The sequence below is a fragment of the Xenopus laevis genome, chromosome 2L (assembly GCF_017654675.1).
Source record: "Xenopus laevis strain J_2021 chromosome 2L, Xenopus_laevis_v10.1, whole genome shotgun sequence".
NCBI classification, from domain to species: domain Eukaryota; kingdom Metazoa; phylum Chordata; class Amphibia; order Anura; family Pipidae; genus Xenopus; species Xenopus laevis.
In genome coordinates, this window is record NC_054373.1 from 94,685,008 (window position 1) to 94,706,349 (window position 21,342).

The following is a 21,342-nucleotide window of genomic DNA, read 5'->3' on the forward strand; positions in this document are numbered from 1 at the left end:
TTTCAGATACAAGCTATTGTCTGATATATTTAATAATCTTGAAAATGTTTAGCTTTTATAAAAAATAAAAAAACTTCAAAAAGTTGTTTATTAACTAAAAAAATTAACTCGAAAATTCGAGGTTTCACCCCGAACTCACTGTATTCAAGTTTTGAGTTCATTCGAGTTAGGTATAAAAAAAACTCTTAAATTCGACCCGTGATAAATAACCCCCAAAATGTGTATTTTGCTACATAACCTTTAACTCATCTGTGCTATGGAAAAGGAATCTTGCATATCCTGGAGAACAGCTGATTCCACAGGGTTTCTCCTCCTACCCCCTCCCCAGATGGAAGCCTTGATATACACTGGTGGCACAAACTTGGTGTTTAGATGTCATACATACCCTGACTAAGCATTGTAGCACTGGATGACACATATGCAATAACAAAAGTGTACTTTCTGGCAGTAAAACAAAACATGATATATATATATATATTTATATATATATATATATATATATATATACATATATATACACACATGAAAGGTGGTATTTAGTTCTGATGAACCTATTTATAGCATGGTGACCTATTTATCAACGGAAAACAATTCAGAGACTTTTATTTTAACATTTCCCCTCTGCTCCCAAGGTTAACTAATTTCACTACACTGCAGCTGTAAAGTCTCTTGGGGCAATCCAATATATCACTGACCCCAGTTATAACCGCCTTTAGATGGGAATTTAGTATATCAGGACAAAATCATTAAATATTTCTCACTGAGGGGTGGTATTAGGATAAGAGCATAGTTCCTTAGTATCAGAAGGGTTTGTTGGAGGGACAAAAAAAACACCCCACTTAAATATAGTGTGTAACAAGGAGTATTCTCGTTATATACACCTAGGGGCAGATTTACAAAATTCGAGTGAAGAATTCGAATGTAAAAAACTTCGAATTTCGAAGTAATTTTTGGGTACTTCGACCATCGAATTGGTTAAATTCGTTCGAATTCGAACGATTCGAAGTAAAAATCGTTCGACCATTCGACCATTCGATAATCGAAGTACTGTCTCTTTAAAAAATACTTCGACCACCTACTTCGGTAGATAAAACCTACCGAAGTCAATGTTAGCCTACAGGGAAGGTCCCCATAGGCTTGCCTGTGATTTTTTGTTCGAAGGATTTTCCTTCGATCGTTGGATTCAAATCCTTCGAATCGTTCGATTCGAAGGATTTAATCGTTCGATCGAACGAAAAATCCTTCGATCGATCGATCGCAGGATTTGCGCAAAATCGTTCGACTTCGATATTCGAAGTCGAACGATTTTAGTTCCCAGTCGAATATCGAGGGTTAATTAACCCTCGGTATTCGACTATTGATGAATCGGCCCCCTAGAATGTCCCACATTTGGCCATGCCAGGGTTGCTGGACCACAACTGCCAATAGCCCAAAAACAACCTTTAGATCAGGGGTCCCCAACCTTTTTTTTACCCGTGAGCCACATTCAAAAATAAAGAGTTGGGGAGCAACACAAACATGCAAAAAGTTCCTTGGGTGCCAAATACGGACTGTGATGTGCCATTTGATAGCCCCTATGTGGACTTGCAGCCTACAGGAGACTCTATTTGACAGTACACCTGGTTTTTATGCAACCAAAACTTGCTTGGAGCTTGGAATTCAAAAATAAGCCCCTACTTTGAGGCCACTGAGAGCAACAACCAAGGGGTTGGAGAGCAACATGCTCGCGAGCTACTGGTTGGGGATCACTGCTTTAGATACTACCTCTTTTGTTATGTAAAACTCACATTTTCATCTGCGGGTGTGATTCTGTGATCTGCAGAAAATAAGAAAGGTTCCTGTTACAGAAATAAGACCAAAGGAACAGTTTCACTCACATGAATAAATTAAAGGAGGAAAATGGCTTCCAATATGCAACAGAAGAAGGTGCTATTTGAAAACCTGATATCTTGTGAGGCTATCCAGAGCCAGAAGTTATCATCAACCTCTTTTAATTTGGCAAATGCCATATGGTATGCTTCCACCAGACTTATGGGGCTAGGGTTCCAAACAGCCCAAGGCAACAGCTTGTGCGATGTCATTTAGGAGCCAGGACATGAATAGCACCTGACAAAATAAAAAGTCAATATGTGTAGGCAAAACAGTTCATGCTGTGTTGCTGCCCATTGTGTTGTTGCTGTAATTTAAACAATAGGTGCAAGTTTCAGTTGGAGTTAAATTCCATGGAACAGATATGTTTAACTGGGGTGGCAGTAAATCCCTAGATACTTAATAAGATTTTCTTAGCAACTAACACAATAAATTTGTAGGTTTCCTTTATCAAAACTGGTGGAAGTGCAGCTGCTTGGGCTCCTACAATGATGCACAGGGAGCTACTGTATGTCTCATCCAAAAGAGGTGGTAATGGGTAGCACATTGGTGTCACCTGAAACTCCCCCTAGCTTGTGTGGCATTTAGAAATACAAGTTAGGGGTACTGGAAGAAGGTTGCAAGGTGCCCTGTACTAATTTCCTTACTGGGCTTTCCATCTTGTGTTTGACTGCAGCACAAATTCCATTTACTTATTTTTCCCATATCTCTTTAAACCTCCTCTGGTTTCTTCCCACACTCCAAAATCACACAGACTGATCTATTAGCTCCCAATTAAAGTAGAACTAAAACTTAACTATAGAAGTCGGGCAGAAATGTTGTACATTTTTATTTGGGTTTCTATACCAACTCATGGTAATCACATAACTTTAGCAGTAAAGATAAGTAATGATCTTGCCTCCAAAACTGCTCCAGTATCTTTCCATCTACTTTTCTGCTGATTCCCTGCACATGCTTTGATGTCAGTTACTGAGTTTAGGGGCCAACTCACAATATACTGTATATATAGAATATAAATCTCACGACACAAGGCTAATTAGTTCAGATTCCCATTAAATAGCATCTTAGAAACCAATGCAATTAGCATCAAAATGTAATAATCAGCTCTGTAGCAGCAGCTTCTATGACAGGCAAATCTAATTTTCTGTTTGATGCAGTGTTGGACTGAAGGGTCTGACACAGGGGCCCTCACTCCCACTCTGGGCCCCCTGCCCCAGCCGCAACCCCCCTCCAGGCTCCCCTCTCCAGCTGCAACCACCACCCAGCCCGTACTGCACGTACTTCTTCCCTCCAACCATCGGGCCAGAGGAGGGCAAGATCAGAGTGTAGGGTGGGCTGTGCAGGCAATGGAAGAGTGTGGGTCTGGGTGGGTGGGGGTTTTTGCCCAGTGTCCCACAGGCCCAGTCCGACCCTGGTTTGAAGATCTGCAACAAACCCTAAGCTTAGTCTTCTCAACAGCTGCCCAGAGCACTCTAAGCATGTGTGTGTCACTGAATGCCTGAATCATTAATACTATTAGACTGGTTTAATAAGTTCCGTATATAAAATATAGCATTTCTACCCATATTCTTTTTAGGGTTTAGTTCTCCTTTAGATCTGTCCTATCATGCGCTTGTGTGCATGTGATAGGAACCTTAGATCGTAATCTCCACTGAGGCAGGGACTGATGTGAATGATATCTAACCTGCAAAGTGCTGCATATTGTGGATATTAATGATAAGGCACGTGTAGGATACAATGGATGTTCTTTGCAAGGTACGAACACCATATGGCAGTGCTGTCCAGCTTCTGTGGTACCCAGGGATGAAATTTTTCTGGCCTACATGGTGGAGGGCCGATAATGGAAGCTAGTGTTGACCACTCCCTGTTTTTAAACCACACTCACTTTAAACCACATCCATGTTACCACAAGACCATGTCCACATTACCCCTGTGGTAGCACACCAACAAAAACAAATGGTTGGTGCTCACTGCAGGGATATCACTTATCACTTATATGAAAAAGTTGTCATATTAAGACATACCCTTAAATCCATATAACTCCTCCTCTCCTGTGGATAACACAGCACCCCCCCCCATCAGCACATGATTAAACACTTTAGGAGCCCCTAACAATAATTTTCAAATTGAATGTGGGCAGTTTCAGTCTGGGTCTCAGGTGTGAACAGTACAGGTCTTTAGGGGAGTGAACAATAGAGGTGTCACATGTGTGAACAATACAGGGGGGGATTACATGTGAGAACAATGCAGGATTTTATAGTCTGAATATGAGGTGTAAACAATGCAGGGGACAGTTAATCTAAATAGTGATACCTTTTAAAGTTTACACATGGTAAACAGACACAGCAGGCAGACTTTCAATGTAGGGTCGCGGGTCGACAGTTGGACCGCACTGCCATATGGTATAACAACATCAAACTTACTGTATATACATTTGTCCAATGACACGTTGAAGGAAAAAGCTCATGCATTTTAAGATTTTTATAGGTACAAATTGTATATCATATATGTTACATTCATATGTACATGGTTCCCAAAGAAAATCGTTTCTTTTGAGATTGCAAGTTTCAGTAAATGCCCTTGTGTCAAATGTGTTTTTAAGAAGATAAGAAATGCTCAGTTGCCTGATGAAGAGTAAAAGAACGCCAGGCGGATTTAGCAATTTTGTCGGGGCTTGTGGCATTCAGAACTGCCTGCTAAAACTCTGTACTTTTGGCAGAGCAATAATAAATTTTATTTCATACGTTTTTGCATAAACCAGCTTCATGAATACTGTAGATGCAATTTACTATGTTAAATGTACACATGTGCAGACTGATTAGCCTTATGGGAATTCTTGTCTATGGTGCTTTATTACAGCTTCACATTGAGAATGTGTAATAACAGAAAATTAGCAATGAAATATTCTTTCTCCTTATTTTCTATATGTGGACTGCATCTTCAGAGGTTAGAAATTCCTTTGTTTGAATGTAGGTGCATGTAGATGAAATCTCTGCCACTGCAGCATAGCAAGTGTAACTTGTCGTTTTCCTGCTTCCAGCAAGATATCTGCATAAACAGGGAAATTAGGTGCCACCTGCTTCCATGAGATATCCCCTAGCATTGAGATTTTCATGGGTTTCTGGCATTGGGAAAACTTTTTAAATTTGACCAGGGCTTCCTCTTCATTCCTAATAATGTTACAGATACATAAAAAAATTTCTGCAGTATTTTCTGACAGCTCCATGAATTTCCAGAATAAAAAAAGCCAAATTGCATCCTAAATGTGGTTTAAGACTTTCACTCCCCTCATGCCTCCAAAGAACCTCTGCTAGAGCAGAATAGGCAATCAATTCCCTTCAGCCTTGATAGAGGACCTCCACTAATTCACATACTCTATAGTCAATTAGGAAACAGTCAACCAAGATGGGAATCTTTACAAAGTTTACAAAGTAAAGTTTCGCCTAGCAGTTTCCATGGTCATCAGATTAAAAAAGCAAAAAGAAAACAGGAACTTTGCATAACATTGTATCTATTCAAACAATGCTAATACCATCTCTTATTATTATTTTTATTTATTATTTTATATCAATAAGTTTTTATTGTTTTACAACATTGATATATAAGACAATTTGTAACAATAAACATCTTGAAAACAAAATCGCGTCTAGTTGCAATCTTAAGAACATATCTGTTATGATACAAACAAACATTTAGCAACATAAATGATTGTAAAAATAAAAGGGAGACAGGACAAAAATTAAATAAGTAAATAAATAAAATTAAAATAAAATTTAGTAGCAAGACTTCAACTCTGACTTTGAAAATACCCTGGTAAACATTTACAGAGAAAAGGGAATGTTAGATATATCGACCCCGTGTTGATATACCAACCAAGGACCCCATGTCAACAGAAATTTCTCATAAGAATCTAGCAGAATGCTTGTCATTTTGTCTTGAGACATTATCCAGTCTACCCTATTTTTAACTGGATCTATTGGAATCAGTCTTTGTTTCCAAGCCCCAGCAAAAGTTCTCTTAGCTGCTGTCATAATGGAAGTGAAAAGACGAAACTGTGCATTGTTTAGGTTTTGGGGTCTTAGGCCTAGCAAAACTATTCCAGGGTCTCTGGGAATGGAAACACCAAAAACATCATAGTGAGAATTCTGATCCAGAACCCCACAGGCGTTAGGGCACGTCCACCAAACATGAATCATTGTACCTGTTTCCCCACACCCTCGGAAACAGAGGGGCTAGCTGAGGGGGAGAATTTCGCCATTCGAGCTGGGACCAGGTACCAACGGAGAAGTACTTTATAATTAGCCTCCTGTAAGGACACATTATTAGAAGATTTCCGAACTGTAGTCCAAATCTGATCCCAGTCCTCAGGGTTTAATTCTCTATTTAAGTCCCTATGCCACGCTAAAATGTACGGTAGCTCTTGGGGTAAAGAAGGGTCGAAAAATTTACTATATAGACATGAAACTGCCTTCGGAGGATTAGGGGATCGAAGGCACCATCTCTCAAAAAACGTTTCAAATTTATCTGGACTATTAACTGGGTGCCATTGAGAGTTGACAAAATGGGATATTTGCCGTAAACGGAAAAGCTCCCGTTCAGGGACAGAGAACTTCTCTAAAAGTTGTTGTAAAGTATAAGGCCCAGAGGCAGAACAAAGTTGACCTATAAACCGGACATTCTGGTCGGCCCACCATTGGAATTGACAAATCTGGATACCAGGGGCAAACTGCGGATTGCCAAATAGTGGGGCCACTTTTATTTATTATTTTAATTATTATTTAAAAAGAAATTGGTTTGGTTTATGAATAAAAAAAAAGATAAATAGAAGATATATAAAAGGTTGTGGACTTCTTGCACAATTTGAAACCTAAGAAGAAGCAGTAATTGACATGGGCATTATTTGTTGCTTGTGTGTGTTTGTTCATTTGAAGAAGAGGGCTGTATCCCAGGAGACAAGTATTTGTGTAGATAATCCAGAATCTCCAGGGGAAGTCTGGTAAGATCTTTGGAATGCACATGCCCCCATTTTAGGTATAGTCTGATTGGCTCATTATGGAAGCAGAGCTCTAATTGTGTCTCCGTGGTCTGGATTCGGGGCACACACTCCATGACATATCAAAATGTACATCCATTTGTTTCATTAGAGTCAGAAACAGAGATAAATATCCATTTGCCAATGTCTTAGCAACCCAGCAAGACATTTTCTGTTTGAGTTACAGACAGAAATACAGTGTTAGGGTGATCTGATTTCTAAGGTCCGAAGGCTAAAGGTTATATTTAAGCTTATTATGAGTAAATGTATAGTATTGACAAAGACAATTCCTAAACAACAAACTTGTTTTTTGTATACACATAATACACATACACACAAGTCCGGACTGCCAATCTGTGGATTCTGGCAAATGCTGAAAGATGCTATAAACAGTTACTACTTATTAGCCCTCTGGGGTGCAGTTTGGACCTCTGTGTACTGGAAATGCCAGGAGCTATTTTAAATCTCAGTCTTGTACATAAATAGAGGTTGGGGCAAAACAGGAGGTGCAGCATACCAAACAGGTACTGGGGGCCCAGTGAGATAGCTATTAATATAGGAGCTAGACAAAAAATAGAAACACCAAATGGGAAGAACTGTTTGACCAAGAACTGTACACTATCATGAGCTGATATTTCTGGTAGGGGTGACATTTGGAAACCCCTTTTAATCAAGGTCACTGCATGCACATTCCTGACCTTGTTTACTAAGAAGAAAACCTGTACATCTGGGCAAAGGGAGGAAGTAATATTTTCTTACTCCTTTTTTTGTTTGTAGAAAATTATGTTTTAGAAAAAGACAGGGCAGTCAGGAGCAAATCAAGAAATGTTATGTGTGCAACTGACCTTAGGCTAACCACAAGATTAATAATGATGATACTCACTGTGGGGTGTCCAGCATACTGGCACCCCACATTTTTAACTTGTTTTTATCCATAAAACACCCTGGGGCTGATTTACAATAGCAACCATTCAGATTATTGCTCTCTTTTTTTTCTTCTAACCAGTATAAAAGCATTGCTGGTTTGTTACTATGGGCAACTGGTATTGTACAGTTTAGTGAATGTGCCCTCCTATCTTTCAAACCGGCCAAGTACTCCCTATATTTAAAGTTCTTGTAGTGGCTGAAAATTGTCAGTGAACTCTGGAATAGACTGATGCCCAAACTGTGTCTTTATTTGTATGCTGGGATAGGTTTATATATGGTATTGATAGAAAATTGATAGGTATTTGTATGCTGGGATAGGTTTGACCTTTATTAAGACATTCCATGACTGAACCGGCAACTTACGTTTTGCACATAAATAAGTCCCATAAGTGCTCCATGTTCTTCATGGTGATATTACTTTTTGTGGCAGCACCTGGGCTTTTCTAGGGGTGAGTGTGTTGCTCTTCATACTCTCTCTCTCCCCCCCCTCTCTCTCTCTATATATATTTGTGCAACATTCACTCACAGACACCGAGCATCCCTTGTAAAAATTCTTCTGTGAACCTGTGGGACTGTGAATTAATATTTTAAATGGGCATGCTAAGCACTTAATTAATAGTGACAGTTTTAGATGATTAAATGCACAAATACACTGTGGTCATTGGTTCTGCCATAATCAAAGTCACATTCCAGATCTAACGAACCCCTGAAGTCTTTGAAAATAATATTTGTCTATATATCTATAAGCTACAGATATGTAACTATAATTACAAATTTATATATATATATATATATATATATATATATATATATATATATATATATATATATATATATATATATATATATATAGCAGAAATTGCTGTGTATTGGTTGTAAATATATACCAATCATATATGTATGTTTCAGAGAAAGCAGGAGAGCAGTGATAGTCACACTAAGGCATAAATATTGTTTCTAGGCTGTGGGAGGTTCCTCTCTCTCTCTAGGGACTCCCAGCTGTTTAAATTCTCCTCCCTTTCATCTCTGTTTTTCTCAGAGTCAAATCCAGCTTTTGAGAGAGTCTGCAGTGGTCCAGCCTTCTAGAGAAGAGGAAATATCTTGGATGACCTAGTGGGTTACACTGAGTGTATATTTATCCCACCCTTCTCCATTTCATGGAAGCAGTGGCTGGAAACACAGTTGGTTTATGGGACTCCTTATAAAGGCTTGTCATCAGTGAGGGGGAGTCAATGAGGGGAGTGGAGCCAGTGGGGGAGAGAAGGCAGTGACAGTAACAGAGGAATAACAGATTAAGCCGCTAGAGAAGAAAGCAGGAGCTCTACTAGTGATAAAGCATACACAGACACATAGAAACATTGAGAGACAGTAGACATGATACAGACAGGTCTGCAGAAAGCAAAGCTGTAGGGAAGGAAGCAGGAAGGCTAGTATCAGGCTGCTCATCTCCATAGAAAAACCTAAATCTTCTACACAGCAAGGACCACTGGAAAGATGCTGCCAGGAGAAACAACTGCCAAAGAGCCTGCGAACAACCCTGTTCCAGCCCAGAAGCCTGGTGAGAAGGAGAAACTGGATGAGGCCAAAGCATTCTATGACAATCTCACCCCCACCAAGAAACCCAAATCGGTAAGAGCTATGAGCATCCTGATGCCAAACCTTTTTATTCATAGGCAAAAGCTGCTAAAGGTAGCTACTAAGGCCTTCTTGGTAGTGGTGAATCTTGATAACACTGTAGGCATTAATGTTTGGGGGTGTAATTGTGTATATATCTATAGGTGTTTTGCTGCTAAATTTTTTGTGCCAGTTTTGTCCCCTAGCCAATAAGAAAAGACTGATATGTAAATTAGAAATGTTTCACCTGAATTTCCATTAACAAGCTGTTTGTGCTCAGTTTGCAGTGTCACGGTAGGAAGGGAAAATGTCAGGTGGGGAATAGGATCCTTATCATTGCTACACTGGAAGGGCCAAAAATAATTCGCTCACTTGTTTTGTTTTTATCTTATCCTCTCAACTCCCCTTTCCTATTTTAGTAACTAGAATGTAATTTCTGTCAGTAGTTCTCTGTATTGACACAGTAATATGTTGCTGCAGAGGAATAGTGCATGTACTGTATGTGCATGAGTCTGTGCATCTGTCAGAGTAGGCATGAGCAAGCTGTGGCCCTCCAGATACTGTAGAATAACAACTCCCAGCATCCCCCACAGATTTGTGGCTTTCAGTGGGACGGTAGGAATTGCAGTTCAGCAACGAATGGAGAGTCATGGGTAGAAACTTCTCTGTTATTCCCCCAAAGTTACTTGCGTTAGCTATAAACTCTCTGACCTTTAGTAATGAATACTGTACAAGGCATCTGCCAGGTCAGTGACCTTCTGCGGGGGGAAAAAGGTCAGAAGCTGTCATTGTCCTCTGCAACCCTATGTTTATTTAGGTGTCTTATTTGCTACCATTATCATTTATATGTGCACACATGTAATAATGATAATGATGAAGGTAATTCTTTATGTAAAAACATAAATATTATAAGCATAACCTACACAATATCCACATATCCCCATGCAGGTATATTAATCAAAGCCTAATTCCCCTTTGGATTGTTGTCATCACTAATCTCTCATTCAGCATTAATCTTTTAGATTTCTTTTCTGCCTTTATTGATCTTTCTATTAACACACCAGGGACTAGTCTGATGACCTGTTCTTTCCTCTTGATTCACCCTCTATTTACCCTTGAGAGGCTTTTTGCTTCATGCATACATGTCATTACAAAATACCAGTCAGTGTGTGTGTGTATTAAAGAGTACCACTTAATGTTCCATCCCCCTTTTCCAATAAATTGTATTGCAAGATGTGCTATATGATTGGTTCAACATTTCTACTGATTTCTTACCGTAAGAACTGTATGTATAATTCATGCTTTAAGATATATTTTATTAATGTGTCCTTGTCCTTAATATAAAATACTAATTGCTAATATCATCCTTTGATATAAGTTTGTTTTAAGAGAGCAAATAAACTAGTATACACTACCCCTGCAAAATGTATTGCTAAATGGGCTGTTTCATTTGAAACCTCATATATTTATCAATATCTCTGAGTCAGTTTGCCTTCTATCAGAAAACAGGGATTATAGTTCAGTAACACATTTTAGAGGATTTGACTGAATATCAAAGTGAATTGAACTTTAATCTGCATAAGCAAAGATAACAACCAACAAATCAGCATTACCTGTAAACAAAACTCAAAGCTTTAAAGTCATTAATGGTATGGATATGGTTCAGCTGAAGCTAAGGATTTGGCCAAATCCTAAAAAAAATTGCTAGGATTTTGCTGAATCCTGAGATGAATCCTGGAATGGGTGCTTCCCAAATCTGTAGATACTTATGTCAGAAGAGAACTATAAGGGTCATTTACAAACAAAGTGCAGTGAGCAAAGTGTAATATTCAGAAGCAAATTGATATGTTTTATCCACAATGCAGTATTTTTACCCAGAATTTTGGCTTAATTATGGTTACACAAGGAGCTTCGCCACAATTGGACCAATGTGTCAAAATCAATGTAATTGTGTGTGCTTGTTTGCAAATCAGATACAATTTGCGTCTCTTCCAGTGCATAGTGTTAAATTGTTATTAGCATGTGATTAGTTTTACACAAGTTTGCTGTTCCTATTCATGCAACCAGTGGCATAACTATAGAGGTAGCAGACCCAGCAGTCACGGGGGGGGGGGGGGCCTGGACCACAGGATCTGTTTCCATTATAGTTGTAGAAACTATAGTAACCAGTCACTGACCCTGCTCCTGTTCCCGCTCCCCAGCTGCTTACGTACGATCGTCACAAACTGGTGGGGAAAACAGGGTGGATGGCCATGTATTTAGTAGTGGTGTTTTGGTGGGGGGACCAGGTGTGATGTAGTTATACAACTGCATGCAACCCACTGTTGTTCATATTTTGTCATGCAAAATATGTATTTGTGTGCCAAAATTCTCTTTGTCTGTGCACTAACGTGATGATGTGCCTGTTGTTGCACAAGGCAGAACTAAGTGAATGTTTCTCCCAGTGTATATACTGTATACGCCGGCGAAGAAAATACCACTGGCATGGCCCCAACAGTAAAAACGTATGAATAAAAGGCACAGTTCTGTCTAGGGCTATATTTTCTATATGGGCACCTTTGGTCCCATACCTAGTGTGGCAACTTTAGGGGGGCATCCCTTGACAGCCTGTATAGGAAAAAATTGTTTTGGCAAGATTTTGAAAGCCATTAGCTCTCTGTTTGACACTTGCTACAAAATCCATCAGGGGAGTTGAGGGGAAGTGGGGTTAGTCTTAGACAGCTCAAATCCAAACAGCACATGTGCAATAGTCTATGTGCACACACCAGTGTCAACTGAAAAGGGGTTAGTGAGAAGAGGAGTGCCTATAGTAGGGTATATTTGCCCTATGTTTGTGTATCCGAGCATAGTGTCTCATAAGAGGCAGAGGGATAGAAATTTTTAGTACTTAAAATGGCAGTGTTTAATAATGGAAAAATCAAATAGAAAATACATTTATGAGATCTGTTATCCAGAAAGCGATAAGATAAAATGTATCCTTATTGAAGTCAACACAGTGCTATTGGATTTATTGTATGTTTAAATTATTTTTGAGCAGACTGGTGATCTACTGATTTACTGAAAGATCCCTTTCATGGAAAAGCTCAGTTCCTAAGAATTTTGGATAACGGGTCCCATATCTGTGTTATTAAAAAATAAAATTTTCATTAAAAGGCCTTATTTATATAGTTGATTTAGTCAATATAATTTTAGACCTGCAGAATGATGTATGTTCTATGTGCAGTGGAACATGTTGGCACTATATAAAGGATAGATAATTATACTAGTGTTCATGGGTAAAGTTTGCTTTTAATAATCAGCTGTCCTTCTCTTTTTCAGCCTAAACCTCACAATGCAATAACAATAGCAGTATCCTCCCGAGCACTTTTTCTCATGGAAGAAGAGCAAAAGATTTACCAAGAAAAGGGTCTGGAGGAATATGTTCGATATCAGCTAGAACATGAAAATGAGCCTTTCAAGCCTGGAGCTGCATTCCGTTTTGTGAGGGTGAGTTCCACACAAGTCAGCTATAATTTAAGATCTGTTGTACCGCTCCTCTTTTTTAAGGGCAAATAACACTGGGTATCCACTCCAAAGCAGGTATGGGAGTATCTGGCCAGTCTCAATGTTCAGGGAAAAACCCATGCAGCTGCATTCAACTTACCTCCTTCTCAAATTTGGGCAGGTTGGAGATTGCAAATGTTACAGCTGAACTTCCTTAACAGTTGCCCCTGGCAAAAAGCTGCCACAAAGTGTCACATCTTGAAAAATGGCAGAAGGACAATGTGTCTCGATATTAATTCCATGGATCATCTGGCCTCCAAGGCCTGCCTCTCCCACAAGGCTACAGATTAGCCATCCCTACTGGCATACTCTTCTAAACCTTCTAGCAAGGAGTCCTGCAGGGGTGGGCAAAGTCATTTTAAAGCTTGACCATAGCAAATCCAAAGCTACACAACCTAATATGTTAAATGAAACCTATAAAAGTAATCCCAGAGTCCATAAAGATCAATTTAAGAGCAAGGAAACAGTATGCATGCATATCCAATATAGCCAAAATAATTTTCATTCTCTTAAAGATCTCTGAAAGTGATTTAAAAAAAATTCTTTATTTATTCACTATGCTAGTATATAATGGGCCATTGCTGCTGGCTAATGATCCAGATTGTATTGATTAGAGGAATACAATGTAAATCTCTCACCATAGTGTCTTTACTAGTGTCTGGGGAATATTGCTGCTTTACTAGCCTCTTACCAGGGAGCCATTGTGAGATTTGGAATCCAAATTACCAATGTATTTGAACAGCTGAGCTTTGCTTTGTATCCACAGTGCTTGTTTCAGAACTTCAATAACAATATATCTGCTCCTGTAGCAGGTTAGACAAGTTAGGTCTGAAAAATGTTTTGGTTATATATTTGTTCCTGCCTGTTGGTCCTGCAAGGGTATTTGAGATTCATTTCAGATCCTGTGAATTCTACATTAGGGGCAACACAGCTTTTATATAAATGGTTATTGAAAGTGAATGGTGGGAGTTATAAATAATACAACGTCTACCTAGTTGTGATTTAATAATAGCATATTAGTTTCATAGGGTTATATTAATAAAGCGCTTTGAGCACATTAACTGCTTATGAAGATCTTATACCTTCAGATTTTTAGAAGAGGCTGCTCTTGTACAGTATTGTCGAAGGCAACAGTATACATATGGAGAATTTTAAAATATTTAGGATTAAGGCTATGCTTTGCTTTTCTGATAAATATATGTATACAAACATACAGAACATACGCACCCCCCCACATATACAGTATATATATATATATATATATATATATATATATATATATATATATATATATATATATATATATATATAGAATATATTTATATATAATACATAAAAGCCATGAATATCTTGTAAATTATATCCTTATAAACGGTTCTGATCTCATCAGTTATAAACGGTGACTTCTGATGTCATTTCTGTCACATGACTTGACTTACTAAAACTTGTGTATTATAATAAATTAATTACCCCCAGCTGCAAAATATGAGGATATTAGAAGTTACTTCGGATTTCCATGGCCTGTATAAAAACACTCGCCTTCGGCCTCGTGCTTTTTATATGGTTGTGAAACTCCTCGGTAACTTATAATATCCTTATCATTTACAAGAGGGGGTACTTTATTCACTATATAAATTAAAGGTGAACAGGGGTAGTAATCTGATACAAGGCAAATTTCCAACTCATGATAAAGAGTTACAGGTGGGCTATTTTGCCTTGCTTTAGAGTGACTAGCGGTAGTAAAAGGGTTAGTAGAGAGTACTGTAATATCAGTATGGTGTGTACTGCTGATGTTTTGAAAACAAGAATGATATCTAAATTAAGAATCAAATGAAAGCAGTACTTGACTGCCTTTAATAAAACAAAATGTATGATTTCTGTTCTAGGCTCTAGAATCAGTTAACATTCAACTTCGCCAGCTATATCCAGACAGTGAAGATCTCTTTGATATTGTCCTCATGACTAATAACCATGCTCAAGTTGGAGTTCGACTCATTAATACCATAAACCATTACAGTAAGTTTTTCTAAGCTTACGCAAGCTATTTATTGCATGAGTATGTGGTGATAAAAGTCTTTGCTAATGTTGTCAGTATTCTGTGACACGCAACAAATAGTTCTCTCATGATGTAAGGGTTGCAAGCAATGACACAATTTATTTAATCAGTGAAAACTGGAGTGCTACTGCTACGCAACTCATTTATAATATTTGTACCTGAGTAACTACACTACTTTCAAGAGGACAGAGAAACTACATATTTACCATATTTACCAACCCACTGCATCTGCATGGGGTATGTACGTTGTCCCTGTGTTCTGTGTCGGTTTTCACTAGGTATAGTTTATAGTAATATTTCTTCTATAAAATAATAACTGTACTACAGGTATGTAATCTGTTATCCGGAAACCCATTATCCAGAAAGCTCCAAATTACAGCAAGACCAACTACCATATACACCATTTGAATCGAATAATTACATTTTTAAAAATGATTTCCTTTTTCGCTGTTATAATAAAACAGTACTTTGCACTTGATCCCAATTAAGATACAATGAATCCTTATTGTTTTTTATTTTTTTTTAGTAGTCTTCAGTAGTCTAAATTATGGAAAGATTCTTTATCTGTAAAAATCCATGTCCTGAGCATTCAGTATAACAGGTTCCATACCTATATTAGAGTTTGTTCTGCATTATTAAATGACCTTCCACAGTTCATTGTGAGGATATGCGCATCTTGTTCCATCCTAGACCTCTTTATCGAGCGTTTCTGTATGACTGGAGGCAACAGCCCAATTGGATACCTAAAAGCTTATCACACCAATCTGTACCTCTCATCTGATGGCCAGAAAGTGCAGGAAGCTATAGAAGAAGGTAAGAGAATTCCTACATTGTGAAGATTAGCTGTAAAATGTAATTTACACAATTTAAACTATCTATTGATGTCTATTTATTTGTATATCTTACTAATGTACTTAAATGAATTGTTCAGTGTAAAAATAAAAACTGGGTAAATAGATAGGCTGTGCAAAATAAACAATGTTTCTAATATAGTTAGTTAGCCAAAAATGTAATGTATAAAGGCTGGAGAGATTTGACAGTAACCAATCTGAGACTTGAGGGAGGGGGCACATATCTGTTGCTTTTGAATCTGAGCTGAATGCTGAGGATCAATTACAAACTCACTGAACAGAAATGTCCCATGTGGCCCCCCTTCAAGTCGCTGACTAACTCAGAGTTATAGAGCTGAAAAGCAGGAAGTTGGATTCTGGCTATTTTATTAGACATCCAGTCACTCCAGCCTTTATATATTACATTTTTGCCTAACTAACTATATCAAAAACATTTTTTATTTTTATTTATTTATCCAGTTTTTCTTTTCACACTGAACTATTCTCTAGAAGTAGTAAAGTTTTTAATTCCTTGCTATTAATTTTTTTGGAGGCTTGTTTGAAGGCAGCTTTTATTTCCTGTCTTTTGCATAACTTGCAGTCATTTAAAGTGATTAATGCTCTGAATCCCATTGACCCAGAATACAAGGAGTACTATGTTTTTAGGAGCCCATGTGAGTGCTCATACAATGTCTACATTTATAAAACAAATGTATAAGGTCATTTTTTGTGTGTACTGTACATGATTCAGTCTCTCATGCTTCCATACATACATCCTAGCATCTTAGCTGTATAGTATATGACTACTTACATTTTAGAAAGCTACCACTACTGAATTTGATTAACCTGTATGATTTCATTGAGTAGTAAAAATAATCTACCCTAGACAGCAAAAGTAACATGCATAAATTAATACTTAAAGGAGTAACAAACCCTAAATAAAAAAACCCTACCCCCTACCCTACATAGACAGCCCTCCCTCCTCCCCCCAGCCTAGCTGCTACCCCGGGCAAATGCCCCTTAAGTCTTTACTTCCCCCTCCGTGCAGATTCTGTCCAGAGGAGTTCACGGCAGCCATCTTCTCCTCTCCGGTAATCTTCGGAATCAGACCGGCATATCGGTGCATGTGCAGTCAGAGCAATGCTCTGTTTCGTGACAACTGTGCATGCGCCGAATCTCATGAAAATTGCCGGTCTCATTCCGAGAATTACCTAAGTGGCTAAAGATGGCGCCCGTGAACTCCGCTGGACAGAATCTGCACAGAGGGGCAAGTAAAGCGTTAGGGGCATTTGCCAGAGGAAGCAGCTAGGCTGGGGGGAGGAGGGATGGGGGGGTCTATGTAGGGTGGGGGGGTAGGTTTTATATTTTATTAAAGCAAATATTTTTTCCTTAGCTAGGAATATAGATTCCCAATTAATGCAAATCAATTCCTATGTGAACATGACAAGTACAATGAACCTTGTTTTGTCCAAAAGCCCTTATTTAAACATATGTCCTCCTCCTGGTGTTTTTTGCAGAACCTGGTAAATGCTTGTTTTTGCAATTGCCTTGCAGAGCTTAGACCTGGATATTAACTAGACTTCCTGCTCTCTACTTTGTTCCTGTTATACCTTGTTTCCGAACCTCTTCTGTCTCCCAAATCTCTTCACATACAATATGTTGTATCTGTGTAGGTGTGATGACCTGCACTTGCAGAACCCTTTATCTTCTTCAAAAACCATACTGGTTCCTTACAAAGATCCTTTAATTAGAATCTTAAATGCTGGTAGACAGCATTTAAGATTCTAATTCTTACATAGTTGAAGAACACTTGCATCTGTAATTAGGTTTCTTATAATCATTTTGGAGAGATGGGGAGGTTTTTTTTAAGCAATTCTACATCACCTTTGATAATGTTCAGGTCCTTTGTCAAAACAAATTAAGTATTTTAAGCTTAACTAATTATGAACCAGATAACCTGTTATGCTGTTCTTATATTCCATTTAGGTATAGCAGCAGCAACCATTTTTAGCCCAAGTCACAATATGTCTGTCCATGAAGAACAACTACGTGTAGCCTTTGATGGAGATGCTGTTTTGTTTTCTGATGAGTCAGAGCAAATTGTGAAAGAACATGGGCTGGACATGTTTTTTGAACATGAGAAAGCTTATGAGAACAAGCCTCTGGCACAGGTAACTGCTTTAAACAGCCATAAACAGTGTAACTGCTCTCAGATTCATTCCCTGTTATGACTAGTGATGGGCGAATTTATTCGCCAGGCATGATTTTGTGGAGATATCAACAAACATAAATGTTTTGCACTATTATATACAGGACAAATGATAGTGTATTCATTCCTTTTCTGTGGCGCTTGTATTCATGTAAAACGTTTTTGTGCCTTCTCTTGTTTTATGGCTATTCCAAAAGTTTTTCTGTAGAATAGAAGTTCTCATGTTCCCAGAGACTTTACAATCCTACATTTGGATATTACTAGTGGATATTTACATTGATAAAGTATGTCTCGGGTCGCCAAATATTAAATGTAAAACAGTCATTTCTCTACTGGGAATAGATTTGAGTCACTAAAGAATATCACATGCATCATCGCTTAAATAAAAGGATGAAAACAAAATGTTTTGAGAACTGAAAATCTAAAAAGTTCAAATATGTAAGGCTAAATCTAAAATTAGATGGAATGCAGCAGAGATTCTAGAGTGTTTGAGGTTTAAAACAGGAACAGCTAGACCAAGTGGAACAGGTGATAACAAGGACTGGACCCTTAGATTTAGCTTTCCTGATAATTTTACTGCACAGAAACCACCACTTGTTCAGCTTTTGAATGTATTGTTGTTTTCTTTTTCAGGGACCTCTGAAGGGTTTCCTGGAAGCTCTGGGGAAGTTACAAAAGAAATTTTATTCCAAGGGAATGAGGATAAACTGCCCTATTCGCACTTATTTAGTTACTGCACGTAGTGCTGCTAGTTCTGGTGCACGAGCTCTAAAAACTCTACGTAGTTGGGGACTTGAGACTGATGAAGCATTATTCTTGGCTGGAGCCCCTAAGGGACCTCTCCTTGAAAAGATTCGCCCACACATATTTTTTGATGACCAGATGTTTCATGTTGAGGGAGCTAAGGAGATGGGCACAATAGCAGCTCATGTACCATATGGTGTAGCACAAAGACATAAACACAAACCTTCTCAAAACAGCAAGTAATACATCCTTTGGCATGCACTGTGCACAGGATATTACAACACTACATATTTATTTGTGTTCTTTGGGTTTAATGGAAAGCCCCCAGATTGTTTACAAAGCTCCTTGTTCTTTATTAGAACCAAATGGGGCATTATATGATAACTATAAAGTGACTTCTTTTTGTGATGAGCGCCATGCAAAGTCACTATTGCTGCCTGCTTTGCATAATGACATGCCTCCATTGCCAGAGAATGTTATCCTTGTCTATTGTCCATGTTACAGATGCTTCTGTGCTTATATGTAACAGTGATGTGGTGAATGTAACACTACTAAACATGCCGCTAACTATTACCTTCTTGCTAGTGATGCACCATATCCACTATTTTAGGATTTGGCCAAATAACGAACCGAACTTGAACCTTAATTTGCATATGTAAAAATCGGGGGGGGGAAGAAAGAGAACCACATGCGCAATACGTGTGTGACGAAAACGCATGTGATTTTTTTTGGATTCCGTTCGGTCAGCCACTTGGATTCGGCCGAATCCAAATACTGCTGAGAAAGTCTGAATCTTGGCCGAATCCTCAATTTGGTGCATACCTACTTACTTTGCACAGCTTTAACAAAGTGGCAAAAGGGATGGTAACGTCTTAGAGCAGCTTTAATTACATTTCCCAAAAGTTAAAATAACTCACCCAACTCTGAAAATTATTAGGTGTGCAAAAATACAAAAAACACTTTACTCTCTGAATTTTTGCTTTTATGTGCAATGTAAAAATACACTCCCATTGTATGATATTTACGTGCTAAATGATAGTGTTCCTTTCCTCAGTGGATTCTTGGTGTAGTTTTGCTAATAGGGTGTTTGAGGTTTGGTAATGGTGTCCTTTTGCTTGTTTATGTGGATGGATATCCCCTGTAAGTTTTTGTGCATATTTATTAACCATAAAATAAGTATCCCAGTTTTGCTATGTGCCATGTATACACATACTGTGAGATGTACATGTACTGGATGCTGGAAACATTGAATTTTGCTTCTCAGAGTAGGAGAAGAGGTCGAAATGTGTGAGTGGGGAGGCCATTACTAACTCCCATCCTAACTGAGGCCTCAAGGTGGAGGAGAAGGTGAAGGTATGGTGTGTGTAATAGCAGCAGTGTTGGAGGCTGGTGGTGAGTTGGCACATTGTGAAGGTATGATGTGTATATATATATATCTAACATAGTAGATACATATATATAAAAATTTATTTTTCTAAATTTTGTCTTCCACACCACTAAATAGAGATATACTATATGACTAATAAAAAGATTAGACATAAAATACTATTTTAAAACATAATTGTTCCTTGAATACTTTAGGCAAATGTTATTATATACAGATAATATATAATAAAACACAATAAAAAAAGATTACTAGGTGAATTTTGGACATTATGCAATAAAGTGGTTTTTCCTTGATATGAAACTTTAGGTACTAATTCTGTGGTTTTTATCTGCATGGTTACATTAGGAAGGAGAAACTGCATATTAGTGTCCATCCATCCTATAGAAATGTGCCTATGTGCCACTGGTTTTCTACTTTCATTAATAAATGAGTGCAAAAACAAAAGAAAAAAAGGAGCACATTACTTTATCTTTGCCCACAATAAAAAATGTTTACAGAATTCTAGTGTAATTGTACCTGTAGTAAACAGTTAGACATTTTTGAAACAGATATCAGAGGTGGAAAGATTTACACTGGTTAGTAAATTTTGGGTACATGGGCACAAATTGTGACTATGAGATAATTGTTGAGACATGGGAGTCCACTAACACACTATTAAATTTGTGTGTGATTTAACTGAAATAACATCAAGGGGCTGATTCACTAAGCTCGAGTGAAGGATTCGAATGAAAAATACTTCGAATTTCGAAGTATTTTTTGGGTACTTCGACCATCGAATTGGTTAAATTCGTTCGAATTCGAACGAAATCGAACGAATCGAACGAAAAATCGTTCGACTATTCGACCATTCGATAGTCGAAGTACTTCCCCTTTAAAAAAAACTTCGACCCCCTACTTCGGCAGCTAAAAGCTACCAAAGTCAATGTTAGCCTATGGGGAAGGTCCCCATAGGCTTGCCTGTGATTTTTTGATCGAAGGATTTTCCTTCGATCGTTGGATTAAAATCCTTCGAATCGAACGATTCGAAGGATTTAATCGTTCGATCGAACGGAAAATCCTTCGATCGATCGATCGCAGGATTAGCGCTAAATCCTTCGACTTCGATATTCGAAGTCGAAGGATTTCAATCCG

General features: G+C 38.1%; 1 protein-coding gene across 1 annotated transcript; it reads left to right on the forward strand.

The window, feature by feature from the left end:
• Nucleotides 1–8,867: 8,867 nt before the first annotated feature.
• LOC108708281 (cytosolic 5'-nucleotidase 1A) lies at nucleotides 8,868–20,902 on the forward strand. Its single transcript, XM_018246822.2, has 6 exons — nucleotides 8,868–9,457; nucleotides 12,761–12,928; nucleotides 14,872–15,001; nucleotides 15,732–15,854; nucleotides 17,858–18,042; nucleotides 18,714–20,902. Exons 1-6 carry the CDS (start codon nucleotides 9,323–9,325, stop codon nucleotides 19,065–19,067), a joined length of 1,095 nt encoding a protein of 364 aa, XP_018102311.1. The 5' UTR covers nucleotides 8,868–9,322; the 3' UTR covers nucleotides 19,068–20,902.
• The last annotated feature ends 440 nt before the right edge of the window (nucleotides 20,903–21,342 follow it).

Bases quoted from the DNA above. Each gene is read 5' to 3' on its own strand.
- LOC108708281 (XM_018246822.2), top strand. From the start codon at position 9,323: ATGCTGCCAGGAGAAACAACTGCCAAAGAGCCTGCGAACAACCCTGTT. The intron at 15,855-17,857 runs GTAAGAGAATTC...TATTCCATTTAG, and splicing joins GCAGGAAGCTATAGAAGAAG to GTATAGCAGCAGCAACCATT. The intron at 18,043-18,713 runs GTAACTGCTTTA...TTTCTTTTTCAG, and splicing joins AGAACAAGCCTCTGGCACAG to GGACCTCTGAAGGGTTTCCT.